At 42.9% G+C, this 16,974-nt stretch overlaps 1 protein-coding gene across 1 annotated transcript; it reads left to right on the top strand.

Annotated features, from left to right (window-relative positions):
- The first annotated feature begins 2,291 nt into the window (after nt 1-2,291).
- Nucleotides 2,292-16,896, top strand: elovl6 (ELOVL fatty acid elongase 6). The gene is made up of 4 exons (XM_062393805.1): nt 2,292-2,556; nt 13,527-13,658; nt 13,789-13,940; nt 15,025-16,896. Exons 1-4 carry the CDS (start codon nt 2,474-2,476, stop codon nt 15,465-15,467), a joined length of 810 nt encoding a protein of 269 aa, XP_062249789.1. The 5' UTR covers nt 2,292-2,473; the 3' UTR covers nt 15,468-16,896.
- Nucleotides 16,897-16,974: the final 78 nt, after the last annotated feature.

Below are 16,974 nucleotides of genomic sequence, written 5' to 3'. Positions count from 1 at the left end.
TAAAACAGACAAATACATTTTAGATTATGATTCTATTCAAAGGCTGTTACATCATTTTTGAAAGCAGCTTGTAAATGTCAACTTGTCCCCCCCCCCCCCCCCCCCCCCCCCGCTGATGGAGTGTATGCCTTGTGATGATTGATGAGCTGTTCCTGTTCTTGGTGCAGGGACCTGTCACTGGGCCTGAAGGAGTCAGATGTGGGCGATTGTTTCAACATCCGCTGTCAGCAGGTCTGTCATAACTCAAAGTCCTCTGACACTCAAGTGCTTATTGACTGTGCAGAGATGAGTTGTACGATTTCCTCATCCCTTTACCTGCAGAGCGAGATGGTGTCACAGTATAAATCCCAAACTGCCTCAGAGGAGTGAATGAGGAGTTTCAAACAAAACGAAAGAATTGCACAAAGGGATTAATAACCGAAGACCTGGTGCCCTGCAAAGTTTGCAGACCACCTTTACTCAGTAAAAAGTTACAGCTGTCTAATGACAAAGGGCTGGTCTCTCGGGATGAAGTGTATTTGAAGATGCATGTGTAGAGAGAATTCAAAGTGAAACAACTAATTAGAAACTATTCCTCTGACAACATGGTGGTATCAACCAGCGTGTTGTATTGTTGACTGTCTCATAGCAAACTATTGAAACAAGCTATAGTCAAGGTGTGGCCCGGAACCGACCTCACATAGCCAGTTTCCCACTGAACAGCTCGTAAAGAGGCTTGTCTCAAAACTACCCGCCAGACCTGATTTACCTGCTGTTGCAGATTAACAGCGTATTCTATGAATCGGGCTCCCACTCTCATGGGAAACCTGGAAAAGGTTAAAGACTTGAAAAGTCAGGAAATGTTGTTGTGTAATTTTGTTTCATTTCAATGTGGCCCACTGACTCCATCGTACAATATAAACACCAATAAAACTCTTTGTTTGAATGAAAACTTTAATTTTCTTTGTTCCGGGGAAGGAAAACTTCTAAACCTCCATTCTTACCAACTTTAAAAGTTCATATAGATACAGTAGTTGAGCCTGTCTACCCCATTTATGTCAGATGGTTTCATGTAGTCGTGAAAGAACGAACAAATCCTTTATATCCAGATACTGAGAGCATGTTCAGGCAGGCTGTTCTCATCTGTTGGGTGAGGAAAGAAATAATCCATTCATCAGTTTCCTGAAACTTCTTTAAATCTTTGAATCAGAGGGTTTAGAAATCATGATCTTTGTGCCTGAAGTCAATGTGAAGCTCCAGTAAAATCCAAAAACATCATCAGGTCACAATTGAAACACACATGTATGTACAGACGTCTTCCAGGGGGCACGGCCTGCATGTCAGTGCTGAGAGGACACAACCTTTAGCTGTATGAAGACGGCTTCATGTACTTACAGTATGTCTTGTAAATGTTTGAGTAGTGGGAATGTTTCCTCGGGCGGGTTCATGAATGGTTCACTACACCTGTAACTTTTTATCAGATGAAGCTTCCACCTGATTGGCTGATGAAGCAGGCATCGCATCGGTTTCTCTAAACGTTGGGAAGAAGCTTAAACAAACTGAAATGAAAACTTATCACAAAGCTTTTAATTTGAATTTGTGAATGTGAAAATCTGGAAATCTATCTTCTTATGTCCATTCTTCCTTTTGTCTAACTTATGGAAACCTGTTCTAAGTTGGAATCATGCTGTCTCTCAGTTAGTTAAGATCAGGGGCCCCCCGCGGGGCCGCACCATCTGTTGATCTTGTCACTGTCGAAGGACAATGCAAATGCAACATTGCACTGTACTTGCAAATTCCACAGCTTGGAGGCAAGCTATAGGGCCTAGTCAATAAAGTCAAACTAACATGTGTCAAACAAATAGTTGAAATAAACGTTTCTGTCCTTTTATGAAGATTCTAATCACACTGATGTTTACTCAAGTATAATTTGGTTTTAATCACCTATTGGATTTGATTTGTACAATACTGGGGTGAAACATCATGATTTACAGCTGAGACTGAGCAGCATTCGGTCCAGCATGTGTATCTGTGGTAAACAGTAAATATCTACTGTTCATATTGCATCTATCTTTTTCCTGGTTTCTAGTGTTTTTTATTTTATTTTATTAGTATGCTTGCACTGACAACTCACTGCAAATTAAATCAATCCATCATATTGTATTTGTTTAGCTCATATTCACAATTTTGTCTCTATAGGGTTCAACATGACATTGAACCCTATAGAGGTAGGAGGGGGGGGATGCGTCGGCGTTAGGACCCGGGGAGCTCCGCCCTGAGGAAGAGGGCGTTGGAGGAAGAAGCCGCCGCCACCGATAACTCGCGCACATCCGCGAGGTCCTGAGCACAGCGCGAGCGATGCGAGTCGGGGGGTCGCGTGGAAACTAACAGACTGAGAACTGATCGAACCCGGAAGCAGCTGGACTCACGGTCACGTCCCGGCTACAAGCGGCAGCAGCAGCAGCGGTGAGAGGACGCACACGGCGCAGCGAGCATGTCGGTGCTGGCTCTGCAAGAGTATGAGTTCGAGAGGCAGTTCAACGAGGACGAAGCCATCCGATGGATGCAGGAGAACTGGTAAGGACCGCGAGCACCCGCCCGTGCCTCCGGGCCACAGGGGAACCGGGAGGCTGCCCCGGCGCATCGGGGGATTAAACCCCCCGCGGCGTCCGCTCTCCCCATCAGCCGCACACCGTGCCTCAGACACATTCACAGGCCGATGCTGAGCCACGCTCCAGCCGGTTCACTCACACACACACACACAAACAGACACACACACACACACACACACACACACAGACACACACACACACACACACACACTCGGGTTGCGTTGCATTACGCCTCATGTGCACAGGGAGGATTTGTCCTGTAATTAATTATCCTCATCATCACCAGTTACCGCAGCTGCAAAGGTCACCAGCTGCCTCGTCCGCGGTTCACTGAAACCGAAAGCCTCCAACATCTGCATCAGCCTCGAGAGATGCTCCCTTCATTCATTCCACTGGAACTATCCTGCACTTTGTTAGTCCTGTGCATGGTTATTAGATTAAAATCTGATTTAAAGTCGGTGAAAACGATGCAAACCGTGTTTCAGGGATGAATATAAATGATCTGAGCAGCAGGAATCAGGCTCAGAAGCTCGATTTGTCCAACTGACAGTTCTAGATTCAAAGACATGTAATTTAAAGCGATGGCCCAGCAGCATATCTGCACATTAGAGATATTTTCAATCAGACTAGATAAGGCAAAGTACACCCATATTAGCCGATATCGATAATTATTGTCATTTCTTTGCATTTACAGACAGGACAGCAGAAGTGTGTGATGGGTTAGAGTGGGGGGGGAATGGGAAGAGGGCTGGGTCAGCATCGAACCTGCGGATGCCACAGGAGGCCTCAAGCCTCAGCACATGCCCCCTCGATATCCATAATTATCACGACAAACTTTTTAAACTGCTAAACAACTACGAGGTAGAACTTTAAAACCAACTTCCACATCATATTCGCACAAGGCATGAATATAGTGATGTGTTTTAAACTTTTGCTACATTGCTACTGACTTTATGGCCCATAATTGAAAGGTTAACTAATCAAAAGTAAATGCAATCGACTATTAGACCGATCTGGGTTTTAAAAATCTGGGTTTCAGCCAAAGCAGGAGCAGAGAACACTGATTAACTGTCAAAGGATTAATTGCTAAACAATCTCTGCAGATATGAATCCCCTGGAATCACTGACAGAAAATCAAAACTGCTTTTAGACCGCTGTGTGTTTACCCAGGGAAGTGTCTGGCAGGGTTTGCATATACTGCAATATTGCCCTGGACTAATATTTCACTGTTGATAGTGGGGGTTAAGTAAATATTGCTCTGCGGCCGTGTGCAATGCCGGTGCATCTGAAATGTAGGCTGTGTCCAGAAAAACCTCCACTTTCCCTTTTTGTGCATGAACTCACTGAAGGGGCCATTCTCGCTGCAGGTCTGTGCCAGGTTGAAGCTTCGGAGCAGAAACAGAATGAGTCATGTGTTAAGTTGGTACAGGCTTCATTAGGCATTCAGTGGCACTGGATTGGTGAAAAGTAGCACAGGCGGAGCAGGAGGCATTCGTCTGGATTCCTCTGTCGTCTGTGAGAACGCTCACATTCAACAGAATCGGGATTGAGTAGCGTTCACAGAGTCTATCTGAAAAGAGTTTTATTATTTCTATTTGAAATAAATCTGTCTGTGTGAGAGAGGGAGAGAGAGAGAGAGAGAGAGAGCATGGCAGCAGTGTGCAGGAGCTGTCCATGCCCGGGTACTGACAGCCGGCCAATCGCGTTCATCTTCTGATGTCTGCTGACTGAGAATTGGCCAATCGCGTCAGGGCATGATCTGTGCTGACTCCTGTGGTGGAGGGTGTCTGGACGGGGGGGGGGGGCCGGTGCACATGGCCAACCAGGGCAACCACCGCAATTAATGGAGTTTCAGAGAAAAACTGCCGTAACGTTGACGAGGTGACTCAGTGTGACTTTGTGTTATTTTTAGGATTTAAGGAAGCGATGGAAAGAAGGTGAAAGCATCTGAAGGCTTGAAAGAAAGAGGAACAGAAATAAATAGACTTTATTCACACACTTGTGCAGCACACGTTGATTTATTAGTCGATGTATTCATCCAAGTTTAAGACACTTTCATTAAACCTTACGTCCACTCATCAAGTACAAATGCTCATTAAATTAGTTTTTGGCCGAGGAGCGATCACTTAGCTGAGCTGGACATTAAGATTGAAGTGTTAATGAATCTGTTTTATGAAGTTCAGATCAGAGTTTCTTTTGTTGGCATTTAAAATACATATCTGTCTTCAATTCAAACTTCTTTCCACTTTTCACTCACCCTATTTCTCTGCCAGTTTTCTGTCACTGTGCGTCACAGGCGGTATAATTGTGTTATGAGGGAAAGCAAATCTATTGCATCATTACACATATAGAGAGAGAAAGTAGGAGCTCTTGTTTTGATTTAATATTTGTCAAGATGTAATCACCAGTTAATCTGATTCTGAGGCATCATAACCATAGCTTCAAATTTTACATGGCATAAAAAAAACAATATTCTTTAACATGTCTTTGAAAATCTTATTGGTTTTTGGGTCCAATATGTTGATGAACTATGTTAAAGTAAAAAATGCATTGTCTCATTATGTAGGCAATGCTGTGCTGAACATTAATACAACAATCAATGTTGTATATAAAGGCCAAATCAAAATTGGCCATACCAAAAATATGCTTTTTGTGCTGCATACTTTTTAAAACTGATACTTCTATCCAACATAATATTGGATAGAAGTATTTATCAGTTGAGCTCGTCATGCTTTGTCAGTTTTTTCTAACTAAATTCAATCCTATGTTAAACACCGTGTTTCCTTGATGATGTTGAGCAACTCAGAGTTTCACTGACAGGAAAAATGTTCTATAGGTTCAGACACTCACACACACACACACACACACACACTTACATACTAACACTTACACAAACACACACACACACACAGAGGGATTCCGCTGCAGGTGTTTTACCTTTTACACCCTTTCTAAAAAATGCCTGCAGTGACAGAACTGGATTGGGCGAGGCCAGAGCTGCAGCATGCCTCACAATCTGAACCTACAGTCTCCATGTTGTAGGTGAACCGTTCCACTTTCTTCCCTGATCATTCCCCATGAAATCTGATAAACGAGAACTGAATAAATATGAAATCTGCTGTCGGTGATCGATCTCACATTTTGATATAAAATCCTCCGACGAGGCGGAGCCGACACCAAAGATGGAGGATCGGCTTAGATGAATCTCCTCAGAAACTCAAAGGTAAGACATCTTTATGTTTGGATATCGCCTCTTTTGTTTAATATATAACATTTAGAGTGGGCGATGCATTGTATGTGTGCATGTCAGAGTAATTAAATCATCAAATATCCAGATTACGACACAGCACTATCAAAGCATGTATCAGATGAACTAGATAATTATATTCCAGATTAATTATGATAATGCAACCCTGGCTTTTTCTCTTTTTATCCATCAGTATGACTTTAGCTTGACAGAATCTTTCTTTATGTGATGAGCACTTTGTCCATTTTAGCCTCCATAAACACAGCTGCTACTTTTATGAAGTGCTAAATTACAGTGTTGCATTTCTTAAATCTGTTATTGAAACCTCAGCTTTGCTTCTGACTCTTTTTCATATTTCATACGTCATTTGAGCAACTCAATGAGTCGTAAGTAATGTTTTCTGGCAGATGTTTTCAGGTCACCTCATATTGTTATGTTAATTAATCCAGCTCATTTACTGCTCTTGGTTCATCCTGTCACTTTCACTTTCTGTCACAGTTAGAGGAGCGACACAGTAAATTAATATATTTCAGTAAAGCAATTGTTTTGTCTCGCCTTGGGTAATGCACGCTGTGATACATGTGTTGACGTTGTGTGTTTAAAGTGTGTACATGTCATTGTTTTGCAGGGTTGAGTGGAGACTGGTACTCTGATCTGATGTGTTTTCATGGAGACCGGCTGCAAACAGATCAGCATTGTGATGCAAAGACAAAAGAAGATGAAGAGGAGGAAGGAGTGGACATGGATCAAGATGCTGCAACGACATCAGCATTGAACCCTTTGACCCCTTTGACCCAAGCATGAGGCGGTGAAGGAGCAGGACAGTATATTGGCTTTACATTTGGAAACTAATTGGTAAGATTTAAATATGAAAATGACACTATTAATTAATATTTAGTTTACTTATGTCCAGAAATTGTATCCACTGTACTTTCTGGATATAGTTTAGAATTTGAAAAGGGGAACTCTTCATTATACATGACAGGAAATGTAGAAATGTAAGTTTTTGTTGTTCCTTTCTTTTTCCTTATGATAGTGGATGTGGAGCTTTCTATGAAATGCTGTAGGTTTAGACATGAGCTGTCAGATCTTTCCAAATAAAGGATGTTCTATCAAACATATCATGTGCATTTCATTGTGTGTGTATAGTTTGTTAGAGATTGCCGTGTTCACTTTCTCCTGATTATAATTATAGATTATTTGTTGTACTCCACATTATTGCTGGACTCATCAATTATATCAACAGGAAACAACACAAATAATAGAATCGTCAGATCACTCGTTTAATCAAATGGAGAGAAACGTCATAGCAAATACACAACTATCAGTCAAGTGATTAATATGGGAATGAGCATGATCTACTTGTCATTCAGATGGATTTGCTTCAGCCCCCTGTGATCCTCTGCAGGATGAACATATAGATAATGGACGGATCCAGATGGAGCTCTTGCATTGTATCGTTGCATTTGTGTATTGATTTTCTTAATGCAATTCATTGTGATGGGTTCAACCTGCAGTTTAGCCTGTTCTGTATTGGGGTTGTGTGTGTTTCAGTTTGGCATCACTGTCCTGAGGAGAGCTGCTATCTGCTGTTACACACATCTCCATCCTGCTGACTCACAGTGCATTCCCACAGACGTCACCCCCCCTCATTGCCATGCAGGTTGCTGCAAATCTGTGTTCCCCGTCTTTGAAAAAGTCGGCGTCCCCCCTCGGGTCTTTGCAAATTTGATCGATGTCTGGTGGTTTGGGCTCTGGACGGATAAGAGATCCAGAGCCGGAGAATGTTGCAGTGAGAATTAACAATGAGATGGCTGTGGTCTGTTTTGTTAATTCTGCCTCTCCCCACAAACTAGACACACTGGTTTCCTCTTAGCTTGACGGAGATGTTGTTATTCCATTTCTCAAAGCGTAATATCCAGCTTCTTGTTTCTTGGCAGTCGCCATGATGCTTGTCAAAGATGGCACGAAATCACTACAGGCTTGTTTTGTTCACCCTGACTGACCTGAGAGGCATCCAGCCTAAAGCACAGCTAGCGTTTTGTCACTAACTTGCTAAAGGACGATAGTGACATTTGTGACAGACATCATATCTATGATTTATTCAGAGTGAAATTAGATGAAAACATGAACTGCCTTCCACGGATGGAAAGTGAAAGTGAAACCAGAGAGCAGTGGCACATCCAGCCTACCCGTTAGTTTCTGAGCAGCCAGTCCACATCCTCATCTTTGGCTTGCAAACATCAGGCCTGGGGTGGATTCTGTGTTAGTCAAGTCTTATTAAGATCACCTCATGCTACTCTTGTTACAATGGCAGCAACATGCTAGGGACTAGGACTTTGTAGATTCAGTGTTTGACGATCAAGAGACACATCTAGAACTGGAAAGGAACAGTTTCTATATATGTAGCCTGGTATAGTAGCACATGTTGGTTTTTGCTCATGCTTGCTTTAATAGTGGAGGTTTATTATTTGATTTAATACAGAATAAAAAGATGGTATCGAGAAGAACATCATCTAAAACAAAAACCTAGCATAACTCAGGGAAGGTTCTGGATGGGTATGGATTTGAATGTTTAACTAATGCTGACGTTGTGCTTAAAGTGGAAACCTACAAGTGTCCTTAAGGCCAATTGTCTTACAGCTTGAAATAAGCTTTACTCAAGATGCTCTTAGGGGTTCAGGTTACTTAACAGGCTGAAGTAATTGCTGCTCAACAAAAGTAAGGTTTCATGATTAGACAAATGATCATTGTAAGCTGGCCACCAGATGCAGAGTGAAGTCAAAAAGTGCTGCATAGTTTTGTTGGTAATTTTATGTCACACCAGAGCGTGCATGCAGGGAAGGGGAGGGGTGCGTGCCACTAACTGGATTATATATGGGCTCTTCCTGGACGAACTGATGCTGTAATAGCTGTGTCTTATTTCCAGCACCTCCTGGTCTGAGGCTGTGTTTGCTGCTCATCCAACTCTCTGGCACAGAAGCTCTGGCAGCTTTCTACAGCTTTAAATACAGCAGAAAATATACTGTAGTCACCCACTCTGAACTGCACATGCACAATTGTAGGCACATGCATTAGCTGCGGGTGCAAGTTGTGTCTGCATATGTGACAGCATATGCTTTGCAGAGACAGTTCGAGAGCAGCTCAGTGGCCCAGGCGTGCAGACTCATCCTCAGACTGCAAACTCAGGATTACGTAACGGCTGAAATCTCCTGGACCAGCTAATACAGATCCAAGTTCCACAGCAGGTTACCCGGCGGCTTTGTGCAACACTGTCCGTGGGGGGAGGGGAAGGGTCTGAGGGATCAACATCCTCATTATATCATGCAGTGTTCCAGAGAGGACACATGCAAGTACACATAATGTGCACACTGTGATTTACTTTGACAATACTCTGAGCTCATGTCTAGACCTGGAAATCAACCCTATCTTTTCTGAGTTGTCTGGGCTTCTCGTTTAAAGTTCAAATAAACAGAGGAGGACACATGATGCTTTTACACACACACAGAAAACACTGCTCCTGAAGCTCATCATAGCCCGACTGATACTTTCCTCATCATCGCGATGTCATGTGACATTATGATGCCCCACATTTACATTACGTACAGCTAGTTGCTAGTCCTGCTTGGGCCTTACCTCAGCCAGGTAGAGCTGAGGCTGACGTTTTCCAACAGGCGCTGGAAACCAGTTGACCAATCACAACCAGTGGTCTGTGTGGCCAATCAGAGCATACTGGACTTTATCGAAGGGGGGGCTTAAAGAGACAGGAGCTAAAACCAAGTCTTTCAGACAGTTGCTGAAATGAGTTGCAGCAATTTTGTGAACTTTAGATCCTGTAAACCCCTTTCAAGTAATGTCCGAAATTAAATTTATGAACCTGGAAATGAGGATATTAATGTGTCTGCATTACCCATCTTCATAAATGTTGTATTTAGTGAAAGCATTTTGATGTGAACAGCTCTGTTGAGTTTTTTTATATTTATACTCTCTCGTTTGGCAGATATGAGCATCCTTTTTTTTATGTCAGATATCAAGCAGAAATTGGCAGCGGTGCGAACTGGGCCAGCGCCCACCATCTCACCCTGTGATAATAATCTCACATTAGAGAAAGAGATGCCAGCGATGCCTAACCAACCCCACTGAGCAGCTCTTGCACACTGTGCTGGTTGTGCACATCGATAACGGCCTCTGGAGTTGGCAATGTTCCTGTAAACTTAATATTTGACTCAATGTTCCAACAACACAAGGACTAAACAGTATGACAGCTCTGTAAAAGACCAAAATAAAACCCGTAAAGAACTGGACCATATAAAATACGTATGCAGCGGATCTAGGACACACACTGATTTTGCTGCTTACTGTTGTTTTGGAGGAAATGTCAGCAGGAAGAAAACAGCTGGTTTCTAACCAGGCAAGAAATATCTGCTGATTCTGTCCCCACGTCCTGCTGATCCTTCTTTAAAAGAGCGCTGCCTTGTAGTTTTTCACTGGTGCAGCCGTGGCCCACTTTCCCTAACAGCAGAACAAGCCTCTTCACCCACCCTTCTATTATGTGTTCCTCCTCCAGCTCCCCACGACCTGCAAAGGACGAACGGTTTCTTAAGCCTTTCATTGACTAATCTGCCTTATTATTGTAGTCTGCCCTGTTATACTTTTCTAATTGTTGTTGATAAATGAGAATAAAGAGGATTACTTGTCAGATCTCCCTGCACCAGAGACGGAACAGTGATGGAAGAGATCAGCTCTTACACTAGCCCATCCTATTTCTCTATTTTCACAGAATGGGTTTATAAGAAACCTATTGTAATTTGTGTTTATATCCTGGAGTTGGTTCGTAGTGGTTTTGAGCCGGTTGATGAAGTCGGGTTGTACACAGTCGGAGTCCGTTTCTCTCTGCGATGCAGTGATGGTATTCCATTTGGCCGCGGGAATGATTCAAAGAATCTATCACTTGTCCGTTGGCATTCGGTTTCAAGTGTCAGAAAATCCTGTTTAATTCGAGTAATCACGTTTTATATCTCAGACAAATTTAACTACTGAAACTCGTTGGCGGAGCTTAGAACCCATGATGTGAAGGTGTGATGTGAAATTCCACTGACATCTGAAATGCATTCCTGTGACTGCACACGGAGCTCGGCCTCAGTTGGCACTTTGGCGCATTTGCAAAGACAACAGCAGCACCTCCCCCACCTCCTCCACCACTTTGCCAGCTTTGCCCGAGCCCGTGGGTTTCTTTACCCTTGTGTTATTTCTTCGGACAGCTGTGGAAACCATCTTCTGAACCTAATGCATCAGGCTGTGCACATCTTAATCTTTGAGTTGGTAGTAATGTACATACTTATAATGATAAAATACAGAATGACACAGAAAGAACATTGAGTTTATGTTTGTTGTAGCTTTAAATTTCAGTTGTGTAATGATACTGGCGGGGATGTGAAGTTACTTTTCAAACCATTTCAGACTGTAGACTGTAGATAAAGATGGACGACGTGACAGCTCCTCAAAAATCAATAATCACCAAACTCCTTTTTGACTGAACAATGGCCACAACAATGACGTCTCCACACTTTGACCTTTTAGCTTGGATGGCAGCACACTGAGGGCGAATGCCAACATTGTTTCTCGTCTGCGGCTCCTCCGGCCAGGCCACAGTATGTAGGCCACCGTCTCTGCTCTCCCCTCATTAGAGTGTGGTTGAGACACAGTGCTGTCCCTCTGCTGTCCAGGCCTGTGGTTGATTCCGTGGAAGCGGCTCCTCTTGACTTTGACTGGGCTGCATTGTCCTTTGTGCACTGGAGGTGGCCTGAATCTGGGAGGATCAGAGAGTTGGCATCCTTCATCCTTAGAGGAATGACACACAATGAAGTCTGTTATTATTTTTAACACTTGACTGTTATTGAAACTTTGGAACCGATGTTCATGAGTTTTTTTTGGAGGGGTGAAGCATCATAAAAGGAAGAAACCATTCAATATCTAACCCTCCAATCTATTATTTTAATGTAAAATAAGTTTTATAGTGTTGATTTAATATAGAATTGTTTATATTCCAAATGTATTAAAAAGAGAGGTGGGAAATGGGGATAGCCAGTCTCCTGCGCACTGAAATGCCAGAGCAGACAAGTTTATAATATTATAAACTCATCTTTGTGTGGCTACTGGGAATTAACACCTTTTCCCTTTCTTGCATAGCTTCACACCTGCTCAGCAAAGCTCAGTGCTGCTGTAGCTGTGCTGAGGCTGCAGAACGGGATCTACTGCTGGTTTTGCAGGTTGCTTATGTCACGGTTCTGTGAAAAATGTTGGCAATTGCAACAGAAGAAGTATGCAGAGCACTCGTCAAGTCCGCTTGTGGGCATGTGAGCTGCACTCTACAAAGACAGATGACGTTAGATGGCATCCAGAGATACAAATTGCCTCGAGTAGATTGCAACTTGCAGTACGGCTTAAAAATACATTCCTTTCCACTGAGTAATACATTTTAATTTAGTGATTACTTCATGTCAGGTTGTGTAACCTCCGAACAGAACGAAAACAACATATCCGAATTGGATCATCACTCCTTGAGCTAGTTTTACACCGCTCCTTATCTGCAGCACTGTGGATCCCTGAGGTCCCTGAATGCCTCATTCCTGGTCCCTGTGCACATTTCTCTGTGAACAAACCTGATTTATTTGTTTGTGTTACTGTACAATCTTCTTTTAGCTCTAAGTTTATAGTTAAACACGTGTGACTGCACACTGTCCAATGCTCTGCAGACGCCTGGTCGAGTTGTTTGTCGGCAGGATTACACAAAAAACACTGAACGGATTTCCAAGAAAAGGATGAGACACAGGGCCGAGAAATAACCACGAACTCCAGGAACTTTTAACCCTTTATGTAACATTGCAGGATAAGGAGTCGTTTGACCTTTTCACATATTTCTCAGAGAACAAGGGCCCGGTCACACATACGTGAAGGAGATGTGAATATCGCAGGTCAAATTTCATCAAAATTGACATTTGTCTCGTCACAGAAATGGACAGCCACTGATTGGAATGTGTGACAGGGCCCTTATGCATGGATTTTTATGATTTTTTTAATCAGGTATGTTTAGGAAACTGATATTCATGAACGTTTGCAATTTTGTCCAGATAAAAATCCACATCTTGCAGATTGAAATGTGGTTTTTCAAGGGGACTTGTGATCCTTTGCCAAATTATGCTCCCTACTGAGATCCATTCACCTGCAAGACTAAAACAGGTCCAAACAGTTGCTCTGCTTTGTGTCCAATACACCAAACAGTGTTCATGGACACAGCTGCTCTAGCTTTAGGCAGCATGCCCCATCTCCTACTCAGCATCGAGTCTGTCATGTCAGAGCACCTGAGCTCTGTGATTGTGCTGAGCGCAAATTCAGCTGCTCCAGGTGATGCATCATCACAAGTCCTCAGCTTCACACGGCACAGCAGGCATCTCTGAAAACTGAAAGCTTTTCTAACTGATCAATAGAGGTTGGAACTACTTCTGGATATCACTTCCATGTCTTCTTTTGTATAGTTGTTCTCCTCACTCCTGTCCTGCAGAGCATCTGTTAAGCTGTTGGTGTTTTCTTTCTCAACGTGTTCATCACTTAAACCTGTGACTTGAACAGGCGATTACAAGGTCACACAGAGAGATTAAAGTTGTCCTCTTTTCTGTTTGTGTTTTCAGGAAGAAGTCCTTTCTCTTCTCTGCACTCTACGCGGCCTGTATCCTCGGCGGCCGCCATGTCATGAAGCAGAGGGAGAAGTTTGAGCTGAGGAAACCTCTGGTGCTGTGGTCGCTCACGCTCGCTCTCTTCAGGTCAGAAAGAGTTTTTCTTTATTTATTGTTTTTAAGTGTATTTGGATTTTTTGATGAAACTGATGAACAGTGACTATAAAGTAGGTTTTAGCTAGATGTATTAATCTGCTTTGTGTGTCTGTGTGTGCAGTATATTCGGTGCCATCCGCACTGGGAGCTACATGACGTACGTCCTGATGACAAAAGGCCTCAAAACGTCCGTTTGTGATCAGGGCTTTTACAACGGGCCCGTCAGCAAGTTCTGGGCGTACGCCTTCGTACTGAGTAAAGCACCGGAGCTGGGTAAGTCCACACCTCCTTAGAGCTCATGCTGCTCATCATGCACACTGGTAATAATGTGTTTCTCCGGAAAAAACAATTTCAATGAACCGATCACCAAAATCTTTACTTCTTTATTCATCTCAGCTTTAAAGTTAGAAAAAGACAACAGCATGTTAGTGAACCACAGTTACTTTCTGTGAAAAATTAAAATCACTTCATTGCAACGGATGTGTGACTGACAACATTGATTTGATTTTTAGATCAAATTTAGAGTTTAACTTTTTTTTTTATTGGAGTAGATCATCGATATTAGATTGTGTACGCCTCTGAATCCGATATTTCAGACACGATTTAACTTTAATACCTGAAGAATTGAGGAACCTTTTATTTCTCCATCTTTCACATCACGTTTAAAATGCAACAAACTCCAGGTTTAAACTTAGAGCAGTGGTTCCACTCGTAACCACCTCGTAGCACCAATACACAAGGTCATGAATTACATAAATGTCTCACACTTTCAAACACGTTTACATTTACTTCCTGTATTTTTGAAATATAAGGTCATAGTGATGTGACATGAAGGTTCCTTAAATTCTTGTGGTTCGTTTTCTTCTTTACTTCCTAAAATCAATTAAAAACCTGAAGTCATTCACGTCAATCCGACTTTATTAGTATGAATAAAAACAATGTGACACAACATGCTTCATAATAATACCCATAAAACAATAACAACACTTCCTAAATGTTTTTAAACACCACATGCATGTAAACAGATTGAGATAAATGAAAAAGATAAACACTAACATCTGCATTTTAGTGACTTGCAGCTGAAAGTATATGTTCACTATTCTTTTCTATTATGGCATCGTTAGTTTCTAGATTAATTAAAAGTATATTTGTTTACTTCTGAAAGTTTATGGATTATACTGGATTACTTATGTGTTCTCTAGATACGGATTTTACTGTCACTTGTGTTTCTGTTTATTATTTCAAGTTTTCAGCTTTCTGGCTTTAGCGTGTCTCTCTGCGTGTTTGTGATGATTGTCTCTTTCCTCCGTGTCCCATCACGTCATTCATCCTCCTCTCTCTCCTGTCCCACCTCCAGGTGACACCCTCTTCATCGTCCTGAGGAAGCAGAAGCTCATCTTCCTCCACTGGTACCACCACATCACCGTGCTGCTGTACTCCTGGTACTCCTACAAAGACATGGTGGCCGGCGGCGGGTGGTTCATGACCATGAACTACTTGGTCCACGCCGTCATGTACTCTTACTACGCCTTGCGGGCCGCCGGCTTCAAGGTGTCGCGCAACTTCGCCATGTTCATCACGCTGACCCAGATCACCCAGATGGTCATGGGCTGCGTGGTCAACTACCTGGTGTACTCGTGGATGCAGCAGGGCCAGGAGTGTCCATCCCACATGCAGAACATTGTGTGGTCCTCGCTCATGTACCTCAGCTACTGTGTGCTCTTCATCCAGTTCTTCTTCGAGGCCTACATCATCAAGTCCAGAGCCTCGGCTGCGGCCATCGCCAGGAAGAGGGAGTAAAAGAAACGCCATAAGTACGGGAAGACGGGAGATAATGACGAAAGAGGGAATTCGAAACGGAGAGCAGGGACCAGTGACTTTAGAGGGAGAGTCGGGCGGGCGGGGTGGTGGTGGTGGGGGTGGTGGTAAATTAAAAGGTGGAGGTCGGGAAGCGGGTGGGGGTTGGAGGGACAAGAGGATGGCTGGTGTTTGTGCTTGAGCATTACTAATAATGTGCAGATCCTAAAAACGCCTCATCCGAGGTGACGAGTCTGTTTGCGCGACGCCACGTTTCAGAAGCCATCGCCATGAGCGGTCCCCCCCGAAGTGTAAAAACCTCCTGTTTTCAATCCAACATTAAATCGTTTTTTAAAATATTAAAAAGAAAATTACATTTGCCACAAGCAAAAATGTTTATTCGATATTTAAAATAAGAAGAAATGAATCCGTACATATGAAGATGGATGGAGTCTGAGTATGTGTTCGTCCTCTGTGTTTGTCGTTTTGCTGGCATCTGTCTGGAGAAAAGGTTTGAGACGCCGGCGAGTGCTCGGAGCTGCGGTGCGGCGGCGGCCGATGTGAAACCGACGGTGGTGAACGGCACTGGATCGTCTGTGTCTTACGTTGCAACACGCGATATATTTCTCAGGTCTTTTAGGTTATCTCCTTCAATACAATATGCATATCAAGACAAGGTGGACGTGGGTTAACATCAGCGAGGGTTTACAGTTCGGAATCACCGGACTGACTGGGATGATCCCACTGCTCCAGGAGGGGGGGGACCAGACGCTGACAGTGGCCCGCTTCACCGATCGTCAGGACCTTGCAGAAGCTGCCGACCACACTTTGATGGGGACTTGATTTCCAAAAGCTTGTCTGTGTTGAAGGGTCCCCACCAGGGAAGAGTCTGTCGGACACTGAAATCATAAATGAAGGACAAACATATTTATGTTTAGCGAAAGGCAACAAAAAAATCAAACACGCAAATTGTCAAAAACCTGCTGTTATTGACTTAGTATGTATCATTAATGGCGTCTGTTGTGCTATCGTGCATTTGCACCGTGTCAATGTCAGAAAACAAGTGTTGCTGAAAAACATGACGTGAGAGCAAAGAGTGCTCAAATGTGACGTGTGCCTGTCGTCTGCTTTTCTTTTTTTTTTTTGGTCTCAGCTGTGATGTCTTTGTTTTACACAAATCTTGTTTTTCTGGGTAACCCTCAGGTCAGAGGGCGATTATCAGTTATAAATATCAGTTTACCTGTTCAGCTGTTTTACACAGAGACTGTTTATTCTTCAAAACCCCTCATTTGACCGAAGGACTCCAAAGAAATGCTGAATTGTATTATTACCACAGACAAATAGGACACACATCTTGGTTGTAGATTTTAATGCTGCTTGTATTTCATATGAATTTTACTATTAAAAAATAAATATTGTCTCCTACTCAAAATGGAATTTATTGATTGTCCCTAAGTGACAGCCCTGTCATCTGAGGTGAAAGTCCAACCTTAAACCAACTTCACTTTCT

Source organism: Platichthys flesus, chromosome 8 (assembly GCF_949316205.1).
Source record: "Platichthys flesus chromosome 8, fPlaFle2.1, whole genome shotgun sequence".
In the NCBI taxonomy this organism is placed as follows: domain Eukaryota; kingdom Metazoa; phylum Chordata; class Actinopteri; order Pleuronectiformes; family Pleuronectidae; genus Platichthys; species Platichthys flesus.
This window is presented reverse-complemented; position numbering and strand designations above follow the sequence as displayed.